The sequence below is a fragment of the Paramisgurnus dabryanus genome, chromosome 13 (genome assembly GCF_030506205.2).
Source record: "Paramisgurnus dabryanus chromosome 13, PD_genome_1.1, whole genome shotgun sequence".
Lineage (NCBI taxonomy): Eukaryota > Metazoa > Chordata > Actinopteri > Cypriniformes > Cobitidae > Paramisgurnus > Paramisgurnus dabryanus.
In genome coordinates, this window is record NC_133349.1 from 18,612,807 (window position 1) to 18,628,425 (window position 15,619).

A 15,619-nucleotide genomic window follows, 5' to 3' on the forward strand; every position below is an offset into this window, starting at 1 on the left:
AAAAATAAATACAGGAGAGATTGCAAAACAGCACCAGTGTTTTTGTCAGGCACAGAGAGCAATGAGTCTAGTGCAGGTGTTATAACAGCTACAACCCTCATTTTGCGTACACAGCATATTTATCTGCGTCAGGTCTCAACAACCCCATCTGCGAGATAAATGTTCTCACTGCTACACTGTTTTCCTGCTATCATTGTTTGCTATTGCAACTATTCTCTGCGCCTCTCCTGAATTCCAGAGAGATCAACACCACAATTCCTTAAAACCAATTCAAAGGGCAGATTCTGAGAAAAGAGCCCCTGATGATCCGTGCAGCGGTGGGTGGAGCCTGCGCAGTGAGGCTACAGATGTGGAGCTGAGGTCTCCGCAGCTACGCAAGTGGATCCCTCCGGCACTCACAGGGTCATCGTCATGGTGTCGGGCGTTATGGCGACTGTCGCTATGAGAGTGGTGATGTCCACGGCAGTGGTGGTGGACGTGCTGCTGCTGCCCCCTGCTGGCTCCCAAAGAATTACGAAGAACCTTTACAAATACACACACCACAAATCTGAGACTACAATGAATTTTTATTAAATATTTTAACCTGGAAATAAACATGAAGTCATTACAGCAAAAGCAGAACGTAACAATCAAATTCTGAAATTGTTGAAGTTGACATATTAATACAGTAATTTGCAAAGAAAAAATTAAAACATTTTCAATACGGTTTAAGCACCACTGTATGTTGTTTAAAGTTTGAAAAAATGTGTATAATTTATGACTTTGGCAATGTTATTACCTGCTCTAAAGGCAAACTTCCCTCGCCTCCTGTCCTTCTTTTAGACCCTTGAATAAAGTTTCCAGCATGTTCAGTTGCAGGAGCTAAATTCCGCTTTGATCTTTGCAGAAAACGCTGAACTAAAACCCTGGTGACCTGAGAAAGAAAAAGTAAAATAGCATCACATGGTTCTGTTAACTTCTACTAAAAGCCAATGATTTATTTTAACTTTCTGAAAGACAGGATTACCTTAAGGTCTCCCAGTGAACGTGCACAGTCTTTGGGTAAACGGAGCGAGGTTGCAGGAACCTGTTTTGATGGCAGCCGGCTACTCACAGCCTTAATGCTGCCCTTTCTGGGCAGGGATGCAGGAAGCGCCAGAGAGGAGCGAGGCAGCAATGCAGCTCCAGATGATGGCCCTATTTAACACAGCAGACACAAACAAATCAAACAATTTAAAGAGTAACTAAACCCTAAATCAACTTTTTTTAGTTAATGATCTGTAAGAATGGGGCTTTATTAGTGCTGTTCGTTGATTTTAATAAGTTTTTTGAGATTTGGATGTAAAGTGTTTCAATACTACAATATATGGTGTAAAAACGTCTGAGTGCTGCCCTCTTCAGGTTGAACGGTGGCTACTGCAGTTGAATTTTCCTATTGGATGGTGGGTCCAAAAAATGACTCGTGACGTAAGCAGGTTCAAGATCACCACGCCCTTATTACGATCTCACCAAACACTTAAGTTCGTCCCCTCTATCTCCTTGGGATCTGCTCACTTTTCTTGCATTTTTCAAATATTGCCAGTGGGTGGAGTCAGGCTCTGACCAGGGGTTTAGTTACGCTTTAAGGTGGGACAGACTTAAAGGAAAACACCTCCGTTTTTCAATATTTTACAATGTTCTTACCTCAACTTAGACGAATTAATACATCACTATTTTTTTTCAATGCGTGCACTTAATCTTGGTACAGCGCATCATGAATGTGTAAGCATTTAGCCTAGCCCCATTCATTCCTTAGGAATGAATTTATAAGCCACCAAACACTTCCACAAACTTAAACATGGCGTTTTTAAGAGCATTAAGCCTAGCCCCATTCATTCCTTAGGATCCAAACAGGGATGAATTTAGAAGCCACCAAACACTAAAGACTGTTAAATGAGTAGTTAGTTACACTAGTAAGTATGGGCACACAAAATAAAAGCGGATAAAAAATGAGAACTATATTTGAATGGCGGAAGAGCACTTAGTTTGCAGCACTTTGACCTCGGCGTGCAGTAACATCATCACTCCTGACTACTTCCCTCCTCATTCAAACTTCCATCAATATTACTGCGGGCCAAGGTCAAAGTGCTGCAAACTTCTGTGCTCTTCCGCATTAAAATATAGTTCTAATTTTTTATCGGCTTAAAAACATTTATTTTCTGTGCCCATACTTACTTGTGTAACTACTCATGTAACAGTCTTTAAATAGGGAAAACAGGGAAGTGTTTGGTGCCTTCTAAATTCATCCCTGTTTGGATCCTAAGGAATTAATGGGGCTAGGCTAAATGCTAAAACATTCACGACACGCTGTACAAAGATTAAGTGCACGCATTGAAAAAAGATAGGTATGTAATAATTAATCTAGGTTGAGGTAAGAACATAGTAAAATATTGAAAAACTGTGGTGTTTTCCTTTAAAATGCTCCTAATCTCATAATAGATTACGAGATTTCAGCCTGGATTTCACAGACACCATAAAACCGCTTCTATCTCAAATGATCCATGTCATTTTAATTTCTGAATAAAAATGTAGTGTCTTTGAATGAGAGACTCTTACCTGTTTCTGAAGAGGTCTGTGACCCTCCTTCACTGATGAGTTTAATGCCTCCTGAGAGACTTAAATCACCTGAGGGCATAACAGCAGATAAACACAAACCTTATTATTAATCTTATAAAAGCATTCTTTGTTTTGAAGAGTGCATAAAGAGAAAACGCACACAAACATAGACATACAATATTTCACATAAATCACAAACACTGTAGTTTAAAGCATGTAGATACATATTGTTAAAGGAATAGTTCACAATAACATAAGGGTTTGTAAACAATAGAATTTTTTTTTACCAATAATATACCATTCAGGCACATACCCGTGTCAGTTGAAGAGCTAAGCCCTGGTTCACTGTGTGACCTCACAAGGGGAAAAAAGCCATCGCTGTCCTTTCGAGCCCGGAAAATTTGCTCATGGATATATGGGTGCGGATGAAGAGCAGGGGTTGTGTGGTCTGGATTGTCTTGGGGGGCACTTGACTGGGCTGTGGTAGGGGGGCTGGTAAAAGCAGAGGAAGAAGAGTCCCGTTGCGAGGGCGAGCAGGGACGAACTCGAATTTCTGGGACAGAGGTGTGTCGAGACCTCGCTAACAACTCTAGCTGAGAGCAACTACTTGCCAAAAGAGCTTGACGCCTCAGGACTGGTGACCTAGAGGAAAAAATTAGGGAAACTTAGACGAAATGACATTAAAGATTATGGTACTTTAATTAAAGTTTAACAAATAGGTATATTCATATGTTGTACCTACTTTAGATTGGCTACTACCCTGTTAATGTGTTAGACATAGACTTCAATCCTCTTTTCGTCGTTGGTATTTTTGACTAAACATTTTACGTCTTTAATTTTTTTTACTTCATCTGAATGTTGGTGATTTCTGTGGCACTTGCTATGTGAACACAATTATGACTGGTTTTGTGGTCCAGGGTCACATGTTCCCAAATAAATGGTCACACTCATAAAAAAAGTATTGGGAAATAGGAAAAATATGACAATAAGTGTGACATGTCATTCATTTCTATATATTCCTGTTTTTTCAAACAATGGGTACCAAAATGGTTATCTTTCTTAAACAACATTCATGTTTGACTGTGTATATGTAAACAGAAACAACACCTTAAATCATAATTTTAAAAATATATATCTATACCTTTGACAAAAATATAGTCTTTGGCCCCTAAATAAGAAGTTAAATAAAAAGATTGACAGAACCCAAACAATAACAACTTTGAAATGTTTGTGTGTAACAGAAGTTTTTTTTTCAGTGCTCATTTCTAGATTTAGATAAAGATGTATGGGTGAAGATGATAAGTACAGATGTGAAGGCAGGGACAAGTATGAGTTTATGAAGGAAAGAACAGATATAGGAAGTGTTTAGATGAGAAAGGGATTGGCGTTGGCGCTTGAAAAGTTGAGAAATGTTCAACTTCTGCTGTGAGCAATGGCAGTGATGCAACGCCGACGGACCCACAATTCAGTTTGGCAATGCATGACATCACCCATTATAAGTAAATGAAAAGCTTGTGCATACGGTTACAGTAAGAGTGTTACCAAATCAGTCCTTCTCACCTGTAGGTGGATGTGTTGTATGTGCTGGGAGAGGAGCAGGAGTTAGATCTTTCCCCTCTGAAACAGCGTCTGCCTGGCGGAGCCACCACGGTTCCCTCTGGATGTTGTGCGGAACAACAAAAGCTGACGTGCTCTCCCCCATCCCCTCCCTCACTGACACCTCGTGATCGTGCCCGAACACCTATTGTCATTTCCATGAGACAGGAATCCTCAGACGGGGAACTGTCATCGGGAATATCCACAATCTCAGACATCAACAGAGAGCCACTGTCCATAGACACTGAGAATATACACAGACAACAGAATTAAAGAGACTGTGCCAATTTCTAACGGAGAAGAAGCGAAGGTGAGGAAGGACTCACCTTCACCACTGAAAGCTGTAGATGTTACTCTCTCTCCAGATAGTTCACCAGCTTGAGTGTCAAACACTGTGGCCTACAGACAAATAGAGCATTATGAACGCAGCTTTACCACACCACAGTAACAACCAAATTAGCAACATACATAATTTGACTTCATACACTCATTTACCTGACTAGCAGCCCTTTGACCCATCACTGCCTCATATGGAGGAGGGCAGTCAGTTGGGTATAGAGGCACTGGACTCTCCATTGATCCATTATATGTGACACTGTAGATACACAAACAAAGAACAGGAGTTGAGGGATACATTTGTCACCCGTTCTGTGAAATCCAGGCTAAAGTTTCATGCTCTCATACTCATAACTATGAGATAAAGAGCATCATTTGATTAAAATTATTAATTTCAAATTCATTTTTATCTTTGACACTGCCTTACTCAAGTCAATATTAATGATATCATGGTTGGATTTTCTTTACATCATGTAGGATGATTTTATTTAGAAAACAGTAAATCACAAAAATTACTATCACATACTGGGTCATATTTATTTAACTTTTTCTCCTGCTTGATGTAAGCGTACTAAAAAAAAGGTGCAGTGTGTAGATTTTAGCGGCATCTAGCAGTGAGATTGTGAATTGCAACCAATGGCTCAGTCCATCATTCAGCGTAATGCATAGACAAGCTACCGCCACAGGACAAACATTTTGTTGTCTGACACAAAATACAAATGTGACAAAACGCGTTTTGTAGAGCAGTAAAAACTGTAGAAACATGGTGGGACAAATTGGTGACTTCCATGTTAGGGGAACCTCAGTATATGTAGATTAAAATGGCTCATTCTAAGGGTGTACTCACACTATCCAAACCAAACCACGCTCAGGCGCATTTGACCACCAAAGCCTGGTTCATTTGAATAGTGTGATCGCTCAGTCCCGGGCCCGGGCGAGGATTGGTTAATCGTGCACCGGCCGGGTTGCAGAAGTGGGATGGAGCGCGGTTCACTTGGGCTCAGGCGCGGAAGGCTGTGGTGTGAGCGCAATCGCGCTTGAGTGCGATTCAAAAGCTGAAGACGTCAGTTGCGCAACCACTCACCTTCATCTGCCTTCGAAAAAACCTTTTGATTCGCGCAGCGGGGTTACGTAAATGTCCGAGCTGCACACGTGACAGATCAACTAAGCAATATGATGACATGTGAGAGGGCTGTCTGTAATCGCGCAAAAACAACTCCGAATAAAAAACACAGACTGATCATTACAGTGGGTTCCAGTGTTAAGAGAGCGTTTTACTTCCTGCTTTTTTCAAAACAATCGCATCTTAATGACGAAAGCGCGCCCGGACTCGGATCGATAAAAAGTACAGTGTGAGTGTGTGCATCTGGGGGATTAGGGAGGGGTGACAATCGCGCTGGGGCATGGTGTGGTTTGGATAATGTGAGTGCGCCCTAAAATAATAATAACAATACAGTTCAAAAGGCAAGGTCTTTATACACCACTGCACTGATAATATAGTTATGTAGATTATATTGAATTTCTGTTATTAGATCCTTCTAAAAGTTACACACTGCACCTTTAAAGAGCAACTATTGTTCAATTCACGGTTTTATGTGTAAGTGTGTATTAGTACATGTTAACGATATTTCCAACGTAAATCTCTTTTCTTGGACTACAACAAGCACATTGTAGGTAACAAATTACTTTCTGGGCCTGTTGATGTGGACAAGACCGAGATTATCCTAATTCCTCCCGCTTGGACTCACAGCCTGTAAGTTAACTCCTGTTAGGGGCTGTGTACACCAAAACTTTTACGCCCGCGGCCAGCGCATGTTTTCAATTGTTTCCAATGGAAGCTCGGCGTTTTTCAAATAAGCCAGCAGCTAGCGGGTTTTTTCCGCGCTGAAAACCGGCGCTCGGCGGTTTTTCCGCGCTCGGCGATGAGCGTCGAGAGTTGAAAGAGATTCAACTTGGGGAGAAAAGCTCCGCTCGTCAATGTCAGTTCTCACACGGCCGCCCAATCACAGTGGAGGAGGGGCGGGACATTACCACAGCAACCAACCGGCTCGCAGCTGAAGTATCACAGCTACCAAAGTGCAGAGCGGAAGAAAGCTGGCACTCAGCTGAAAAACAGCTGGCATTCGGCGTCCTCAAGGCGTTTTCAGCCGCGTTTAAAAGTTTTGGTGTACACAACCCCTTAGCATTGCATTGTGACTGAATCTTTCAAACAGGGTAAGGAGCGTCACACTTCCGGCTGATGTCAGAGGTATACAAGCCGATCACAACATACAGAATAGCTGGCCAATCAAGGACAGAGCACTTTTGCGCTTTTCAAAATCAATGAGGTTTGTACAAAATCAATCCGGAAGCCAGGATATCTGGAGCTACAAAAATGTACGGTATGTGGAAAATAAAGTGTTTTTAACCATAAACCAAGCAAACACATTGTATTATACCAAATACACAAAATAATGTTTTTTTTAGCAATGAAATAGGTGTACTTTAAACATGCATGACCGCTCACATTTACATATTATGATGGTATTCAGAAACTTGTCTCTTATGTAAGTGTATTTTTACCTCTGTGCATCAGTCTCAGAGCTGCAGGTGTATTCAGGAGGGTAGTATGGGGGTGGGGGAATGGGTGGAACAAACTCCTCAAAGTCCATCATGTTACTGAGAAATGCATCCTGGGGAGTGGTGCATTCTGGGTTGACGGAGCGAGAGCGATGGGGAGCCAACTACAACCAATGAATAAAGAAGAAACTCAAGAAAGAGTGAGAAGCCATAGAGTAGCTATTAACAGATATAACAACAGTTATACACTCACCAGATGCATCAGGTCCAAAGAGAAGATATGGATGCTGCAAGTGACAGTTGACAGAGTGCAGATAATGGTGGAGAGAATACTGAGACCGCAGGCACTAAAGAGCAGATCCTACACAAACACAAAGCATACACTGTCAGGATTCGACTTAAAACATATTCCAATAGCAACACAGAGGCTTACTTAATGTCAAATGTGAGCAGGCACAGACACTTCAGTGACATCATGGAAGAAAAATTGGTTGCAAATGACTTTTCAAGTTTCCTTTCGAAAACACTATCACACAAATACAGAACAAATCCAATTGAAATGCATACCTTGAGCTGGTGACGCACAGCATGGCAATCTGCATGTTGGTATAGCACCAGTGTCTCATCTTCTGATGGTGAGCATGTCTGCTTGGGGTCGCAGCAAAGACACAGCCCATTCTCCATCTATAACATAGTACACACATTTTATTAGAAAGAAAAGAGGAGAAGAGAGAATGGAAAGGGATGTAGAAAAGAGTGTACCTGACAGGTAAGATAAGATTTGACCATCTGTGCATTCTGACATGACAGCATTGAACCAGCCAGACTCAAAATTACACAAACTGCAGACAGCAGCATAAAAAGAGACACCTGAACAAAACCAAAATGGCATCACTGATAAACAAATAGCAGCAAACACACACACACAAATATTTGGTCAAGATATTTAAGATACATACAACAAGAGTGAAAGGCCTTCTCCATGATATCACACCCACTACTCCTGAAGCTACAACCTGGATTGACAGAGAAGCATGTTAACCTTTACAACAAAAATTTCATTTTAAGGGTGTCTAATGTCTAGATGCTAATTATTTTTCACTATTTCAAGTGCAAGTGCATTATTATATAGCCTAAATTTTTTTTACTTTTTTTGTTCATTTAATTCTGCAGTGTGACATCAGAATACAAAAGCAAATATTTAATGCAGACTCTGGGGGGTCATAAAAACTGCATGCATGAAAATGATACTAGAACTATAATTACTTTTTTAATTTTTGGATTATTATTGTAGGCAATTATAAAATGATGGCATATCATCATCACAGTTCAAGACATGTCATATCAACTGTTTAAAAACTTAAGATATCCTTACAAAGTATCAAATATATCATTATGTGTATTGGTGTGTAAAGAAAAAAAGAAACTTACGAAAAAGCCAGCCCAGAAAGGACAAGACTGCCTGACCCGGGGTGATGAGGTGAAAGCCAGACTTGTGAAGCTAAATGCCAGCACCATTGCTCCTAAGGCAAGGTGACACAAGCCCAGGTAAAGCAACACACGTGCACTTGTCCTCCCAGACATTGCTCTGCGACTACCAGACAGACCTCGGGACCCTGACATTGAAGCCACGCTACTGGAGTCCGACGGTGAAGGCATTGCGTCTTTATAGGACTTTTTAACTCAGTTTAAAGCATATAGGATATCGTCCCAAAAATATCATCCACAACTGGGAAAGTCCAAGCATAAGACTCGATTGTACCTTACTTTTCTGAATACGTACACTGGAAAAACCATACATTCCGATCTGAACCATACAGTAAACGTCATGAGATGCTATGGTTTGGATAGCATTACGTCCAAGGGTAATATTGAACTTCAATATTATGTTGTGTCAGCATTTATTCTTGGCGTCGTACATCTGCATACTCCAATATCCCATGAATCTCCATCCATCGCCCACCTGCCATCTCTCTCTCCCCATCCCCTCGGCATTGCGGTATCCCGAGCTTTTAGCAGGCCGAGTGGCTGCCGCATCCGCAGGCCAGCTGTGCAGGTTTGGCCTTCTACTCCAGAGAAGAGGATGCGCGGAGCAGGACCAAAGAAACAATATCAGCCCACCTCACATTAGTGTGAATACAGACTGCGTTTCCAATAGAGAGCCTCGCAGCCCCAACCTGAGTCTGGATAAGACGTCTCATGAAGCAAAACGCTAAAGGGTGTCAAACGAAAAAGATCGCAAAAACAAAAAGAAAACACTCGCGCCGAAACAGTTTTCAGAAAACAACCATCTATGCTGGTCTCATTTTCAAACGATGTAATGTACACCCCTTATAAAATAATTATAAATGCACGTTTGTAGAGGCAGTTTATCCTGGATATATTCTCTTCCTTTCCCTCCCGCAGTCACGAGGACTCCCGTCCCGTCCGTATCCCGGACATGAGCATCACTGCGCCGTGAGCTACGTAATCGCGCCAAACTTCAAGTGGGCGCATGCATCTGTTATTTACACACAGTTTTGATATCTAAATCTCAAAATTATGTTATCTGTCATTTTAATTTCACTCAATTTGACAAAGATAAAATAGTAAGCAGCTCAATATGGTAGCACGTGCCAATGATATTTATTCAATGCGGCAATGCATTCATCCAGCGCTAGGTGTTGATGCTGCGCTGGATGGGGGATTGCTTAGCAACACACTACGACAATAGCCGAATTGTTTTTTCTGGCTAGAGGGGATACAGCTACGACCAAATCTAGCGAGCACGTTGGGTTTAGGGCAGGGGTGGGGAACCCTGGTCCTGGAGGGCCACTGTCCTGCAGAGTTTAGTTCAAACCCTAATTAAACACACCTGAAAAATCTAATTCAAGTTTGTGTGTGTTTGGTTAGGGTTGGAACTAAACTCTGCAGGACAGTGGCCCTCCAGGACCCAGGGTTCCCCACCCCTGGTTTAGGGTTAGGTTTGGTGGTAGTATTAGGATGAAAACAGCGTTTATCCAAGCGAGATTTCGGCGTAGCTGTATATTAAACCCGAACTGTTTGCAATCTTTCTGCGCATGCGCAAAGGAGACGGTATCGAAAACATTTTGCAATATTCCACTGCATTAACAATTTTACCTTTTTATATAATAATGGGATACTTGTTTGGTATTTTATACCATTAAACGAATGCATACAATTAATTAATTAATTATTCGCTCTTAAAGAAATATAAAGAATAAACACAATGTCAAAAATTTATATAAAAAATAAATAAATTGATGAGAGAATACATTTTTTAACATTGTTCTTTATTAAAAGCAATTCAATATACAAGTATAGAGTAAGCTGTCGGAAAGCATATAAAAAATAGAATAGGGCACCAAAGCACTTGAGAGAATAAAAAGAGACATTAGGGTGTAAAATGTAAATTTTCAGTAGAATACTTCCATCACTTCTGTTCTCACATCACTCATTCAACGTCCTAACATCACTTACGCCATCTATGTTTAGAGGTCTTAAACAAGCAAACACTCAAACTGTTTGTCAGCCATTTTGAAACAACCCAAAAATTGCAAATTGGTTCTCAAATTTGGCTAAATTTCACCTGTATCTATTAATACATTTTAAGAGATACAACTACAATTTTAATACATGATTAAAAGGGTTGTTTTTTTCTGTGTCTATCTACACATGAAATAACACTGAAGTGAGCAAAACTTATTGTGCAAATAAAACCAATCATTCTAACCTAACTAATGAACTGTTTTTGTTGTGTAGTGCAAAAATACAAACATGAAATATAATGTGATTTTCCTCTAAATACATGAAAGCAAAAACCGGTTTCATATTTCCTATCAAATATTCCACATCACCACTTCCTATTAGCAATAGCATTCCATGTTCACTTTGCAAATCTGTTATTAACACTGCGGTGTTCCGTGTGCATAGTGAGCACATCTAAAGAAGGCACATCTAAAGAAGAAGACATTTGGAGGACTTTTTCTCTGTGCTGGTAAGTTTAACCTCTCGACCAGTTGGACCCTATATATGAAATGCAATGCAAAGTTTAAATCTCTTTGATACAAGATATACAAGATCTAATCTACAAAAGTGGATTTTTATTACAGTAAGTGCAATGATTGAATGATTATGTTTCTGTATGAACAAGTGCAGACAACTAGCACCATTAATGCCTATAACCATGATCATAAAGTTTGGAGACTCACCGACTTCTTATTTGATTTCAGCAAAATGTCCCGAGCAAGAGAGAGAAACGACTAAGAAAAAAGCAAAGCAAAGCTTGTCAAAAACTACATCATCTACATAAATTACATATAGTTATACAATGGGTCTGTTGAATGCTTGATTCTGATTGGCTGAGAAATGTTCCATGCATAGGCGGAAATCCCGGGGGGTTGTCGGGGGAACAGGACCCCCCCATCTGAGGGTTGTCCCCCCCTAAAATATCATTAAAATATGTGTATTAAAAATAATTTAATGATTTATAATACTTAAAATTGTTGTGTAAGAAGTAAAAAGATACAAATGCAAACGGAGCAATAACAAAAAACGTTGTAAACATTTTGATTCCCCCCTCCCTTGCCTCACAGTGGTTTGGTCCACTGCCAGCGCCACATAGTCGGGTGGTTGAGAAGTGTACGGAGCCGACGCGTTAATCAGCTATATACCTACAAACCAACGTTTCCCATCACTTATCAGTTTAACCTCATATGTTTTAAATACGTTGTTTAAAGTATTGTAGGCTATACTTCGCTACATTTTAAATCATATCCATTACTGAGTAAAAAAATAAAATAAAAAGCAAGGTGATAAAGAAGCGCCACGGATGATTGATTGATGGGCGGGGGAATGCGCAAAAAGAACCATGGAGAGGGACGAGACAGGCGCGGGCTAATGCAGACCCTCAGTTCAATTGTTATGAAAGAAACCCCTTTTTACTTTTACTTGAGTAGATTTTTAGACCAGTAACTTTACTTTTACTTAAGTAGAATATTTTATTACTCTTTCCACCTCTGCATTCATGTGTATTAAAATTAAATTTGCGTCCGTTCATAGAGAAAGAGAAAAGTTTTCTATCTGTAAACATTTCCTTGCAAGTACAATTTTGATTGTATTATTGGTGTCCCCTTCAAAAATTGTTCTTGAAAAATGTTATGTTTATTGTCCCCCCCAACATTTAGATGAAATTTTCACCCCTGGTTCCATGGGTGTTGATTATTTTTCTGTAAACCGCACACCTAACTTGTCAAATGTCTTAAAAATAGACACCAGAGCAATGTTTGTGTTAATCGTTGTATAAGCAGAATAACTGACTCCGATCCTTTGAATTATTCGAAAATGATGCAAACCCACATTGTCGCATCGTGCTGCATTACCACCTTGGGTGAGCATTATTTTTTTTATAATTCAACGGCACGTCGTCAGTTATTTCTTAGGTACATTATATTTTTCTGTGATTTCTGTGACTGCAACAAAAAATATATATTTTTCTATGTTAAAACACTTTCAGCATCCAAGCTTACTTGATTGAAATTCCTTGAGGTGCAAACCCTTGTGAAAATTACTATGTAGTTCGTCTGAGCAGTTCAACAAAGTGACATAGGCTAAACTATTTGCAACAGTTACGACACCTAGTGAGAAAAAAGAATGGATCAATCAGCTCATACCTCCTCAACGTTGATGCTTAACTTTGCACTAGTCTCGAAAAATCGAATTCCATGTTCCTTTGCAAGCTGTGATGAGAAAGTGATGAAGTAATAATGTTATTTACATCTGCAGATCAATATGAAATAAACCATGACTTCAATTTTTTAAAGTTGCTGTAAATTAATTACACAAAATACCATTTTTGATTTTGATACTGGCAGTGCACCTACTGGTCATAATATACAGCTTACCTTCTCACCAACCTCCTTCGACACTTTCCTTTTGGCCTCAATGTCACACTTGTTGCCCAGTAACATACGACTTACACCTGCTGATGCATTCTGGAAAAATAGGACAGTAATGTGCTCACTTCCTCATTTCCTTCATAACTAAGGCTTGTTTGAAAAAAGGCCTCACTATGTATTTACACTATGTCTCTGTTCTGGTAACCTGTGTGTGATGTGTTTTCTATGGCGTTTTAACAAGAACTGAAACTACTGATACTCCCATTTCCTAAGATTCATTTCACTTTTATGGTTTATCAGGAAGGCTGCCAGACAGCGTTAGAGTGGTTATACGTGCAATTATAAGAATTATTGATGCTGTACGCTAATAAAAAAGAAAACATTTAAAACCAACAAATCGTATCTCTTATGATCTCATATTGTTATCAGGTCAATATAAGAAGAAACAACGCATACCGAGCAATGACTTCTGCACCTTTAAAATAAAAATCCATGCATTTATCTTGGTACAACCCTATATACAATGTCTTACTTCTTTGATGCTCTTCATCCAGTTCTGAATATTCTCATAGGATTTCTCATCAGTGATGTCATACACAAGAATGATGCCCTGAAAGAGTCCCATTGTACACGTGTTAGATTCGCCATGCCTCAATACTGTAAATGTCAACTGAGACTCACAGTCTGATATTGAGGTCAGATACAGAGATGCTAAGCTACAGGTATTTTAAAGAGCGTGCATTAAATTGCGTGCTTATGTGCTTGTCTCACCATGGCTCCTCTGTAGTAAGCAGTAGTGATGGTCTTAAACCTCTCCTGTCCTGCTGTGTCCCTAACCAATAAAACCATTTGCACACGTAAGACATTTAAAAAAAAAACCTAGAAAGCTTGTCAACAGAAAACTTATATAACAAAAGCATAATTTATTGCAGCAATTGGACTCTGCACTTCCGGCTACAACACTTTATTGATATGTCAGAGTTTATTGAGTTGGCAGCAGGCCTGCGAAAAGCACGATTGTGTTAAACTCCACCTCTGGCATATTTGCACCGAGCATGCTGTTTTTGACGGCTCAGTGTCAAACCAATGAGCAAGCTGAAAATACGGTATGTATAAACAGTATTTTGCGTGCCAAACTTTGGTAACTGTATTTACACAGACATTCTGTCCATCTGTAAAGATGTTGAACGGCTTCCAATATAGCGGTTAGATCCGTTCATTGCTGTAATTTAATAAAGAAAACACTAAAAGTAAAAAATACAATAAAATGTAAATATTACCAGACTTGAAGTTTTACTTTCTTGCCCTCAACGTCAATGGTTTTCACTTTAAAGTCAATACCTAGTTGAAAAGAAATAAATAATCATTTGATGGAAAACCAGAAAGTGAGAGATAAAGGAGGAGGGGCAGGAAGGAAGGATAAACAGATTAAACTCTGAGTCATGAGAAAGCACTTTTATTTCCATAATGGTCTATGTTAAACAAAAACAGGAGTGTCAAAGTGAAATACAATCACTGCTTAAAATGCTTATGAAACACTTAAAGTATAAAGAGAAAGGGGGAGGGGGTCTTTTGAAAATCTGGGTGAATGCACTAAATGCCAGAGAGAATGACCTCCATCTGATGCAGAAATAAAGTGGGAGGGGGCTGCTGGGGGAAGATAGATTGAAAAAACGATAGAAGGGGGCAGGCTGTGGCTGGCAAAAGCAAAGAAAAAGAAGGGTCCGGAAATGCAACAAGGGAGGAGGTGGATACATAGAAAATGCTCAGGATGATCCACAGGACAGATTGAGTTAAACTGAAGCAGGAATGAAATGACGTTAGGGCTAGTACTGACATGAATCAACAACCATATACAGGAACACTTGCTTTACAAGATAGGAACTTGGCATCAGAGCAAAACATCTCATTATATAATAATGACGAGGAAGTTAAATGAAAATCATTTCTCCTATATATATATATATATGTGTGTGTGTGTGTAATGTTCAATACTTACCAATAGTTGAAATGTATGTTGAATTAAAATTATCCTCCGCAAAACGGATGATCAAACACGTCTTGCCAACACCACTATCACCAATCAGCAGCAATTTAAAAAGGAAGTCGTATTTCTTAGCCATTGTTCTTTTCGAGGTGTTAACTTTTAGGAAAGTTCAAAATACCCTTTGTTTCGTTACTAACAAACAACCACAAACAAAAGTAGACGTTTTAAAGTCCTCCAGATCGAGAATCGTTCTCGTTTTAAACTTCATGGATTTCTTTTCTCTTGAAAACTGTCACCGGGAAATTCCGTTTCGATATGCTGCCTCTGTCCGATTAGAGATTACAAAATATTTCCAGAAATCAATGCAAAGTTTGCTTCAGGTCCCAGTTTACCGCAGGTTTTTAATGCGGATGCCACGCACTCGCCATTTGGGGATAGACTGCACTGTTTTTCTCTCCTGTAGAGAGTCGTTCACTATTCATCCATACATAGACAACAGTGTACTTTTTCTCCCCAAACTTTTCCTTGCTCGAGTTCCAAAAAGCTGACGTCGAGAGAGGGAGAGGTTTAATAAAGCAGCGCTAAGGAGACCCGCTAACAGCATCTGTCAACAGGGGGCGCCGTATGCGCACAACATTCCATAACAACGCAACAGTCCGGTTTTACCATA

General features: G+C 39.8%; 2 protein-coding genes across 3 annotated transcripts; both read right to left on the minus strand.

The window, feature by feature from the left end:
- Positions 1–6: 6 nt before the first annotated feature.
- On the minus strand, positions 7–9,831 carry fam189b (family with sequence similarity 189 member B). 2 transcript variants are annotated; one of them, XM_065245708.2, is made up of 14 exons: positions 8,497–9,829; positions 8,025–8,081; positions 7,828–7,935; positions 7,633–7,749; positions 7,319–7,426; positions 7,069–7,229; positions 4,666–4,765; positions 4,497–4,569; positions 4,135–4,414; positions 2,888–3,216; positions 2,575–2,643; positions 1,007–1,176; positions 779–913; positions 7–522 (listed from the first exon to the last, which is right to left on the minus strand). In XM_065245708.2, exons 1-14 carry the CDS (start codon positions 8,722–8,724, stop codon positions 271–273), a joined length of 2,187 nt encoding a protein of 728 aa, XP_065101780.2. In that variant the 5' UTR covers positions 8,725–9,829; the 3' UTR covers positions 7–270. The 2 variants fall into 2 exon arrangements, with proteins under 2 accessions (XP_065101780.2, XP_065101781.2); XM_065245709.2 differs by having other exon boundaries at positions 308–496; positions 8,497–9,831.
- Positions 9,832–10,655: 824 nt separating this feature from the next.
- On the minus strand, positions 10,656–15,552 carry rab13 (RAB13, member RAS oncogene family). Its single transcript, XM_065261009.2, has 8 exons — positions 14,962–15,552; positions 14,243–14,303; positions 13,734–13,794; positions 13,495–13,572; positions 12,969–13,058; positions 12,738–12,803; positions 11,277–11,327; positions 10,656–11,091 (listed from the first exon to the last, which is right to left on the minus strand). Exons 1-8 carry the CDS (start codon positions 15,083–15,085, stop codon positions 11,023–11,025), a joined length of 600 nt encoding a protein of 199 aa, XP_065117081.1. The 5' UTR covers positions 15,086–15,552; the 3' UTR covers positions 10,656–11,022.
- Between the last annotated feature and the right edge of the window lie 67 nt (positions 15,553–15,619).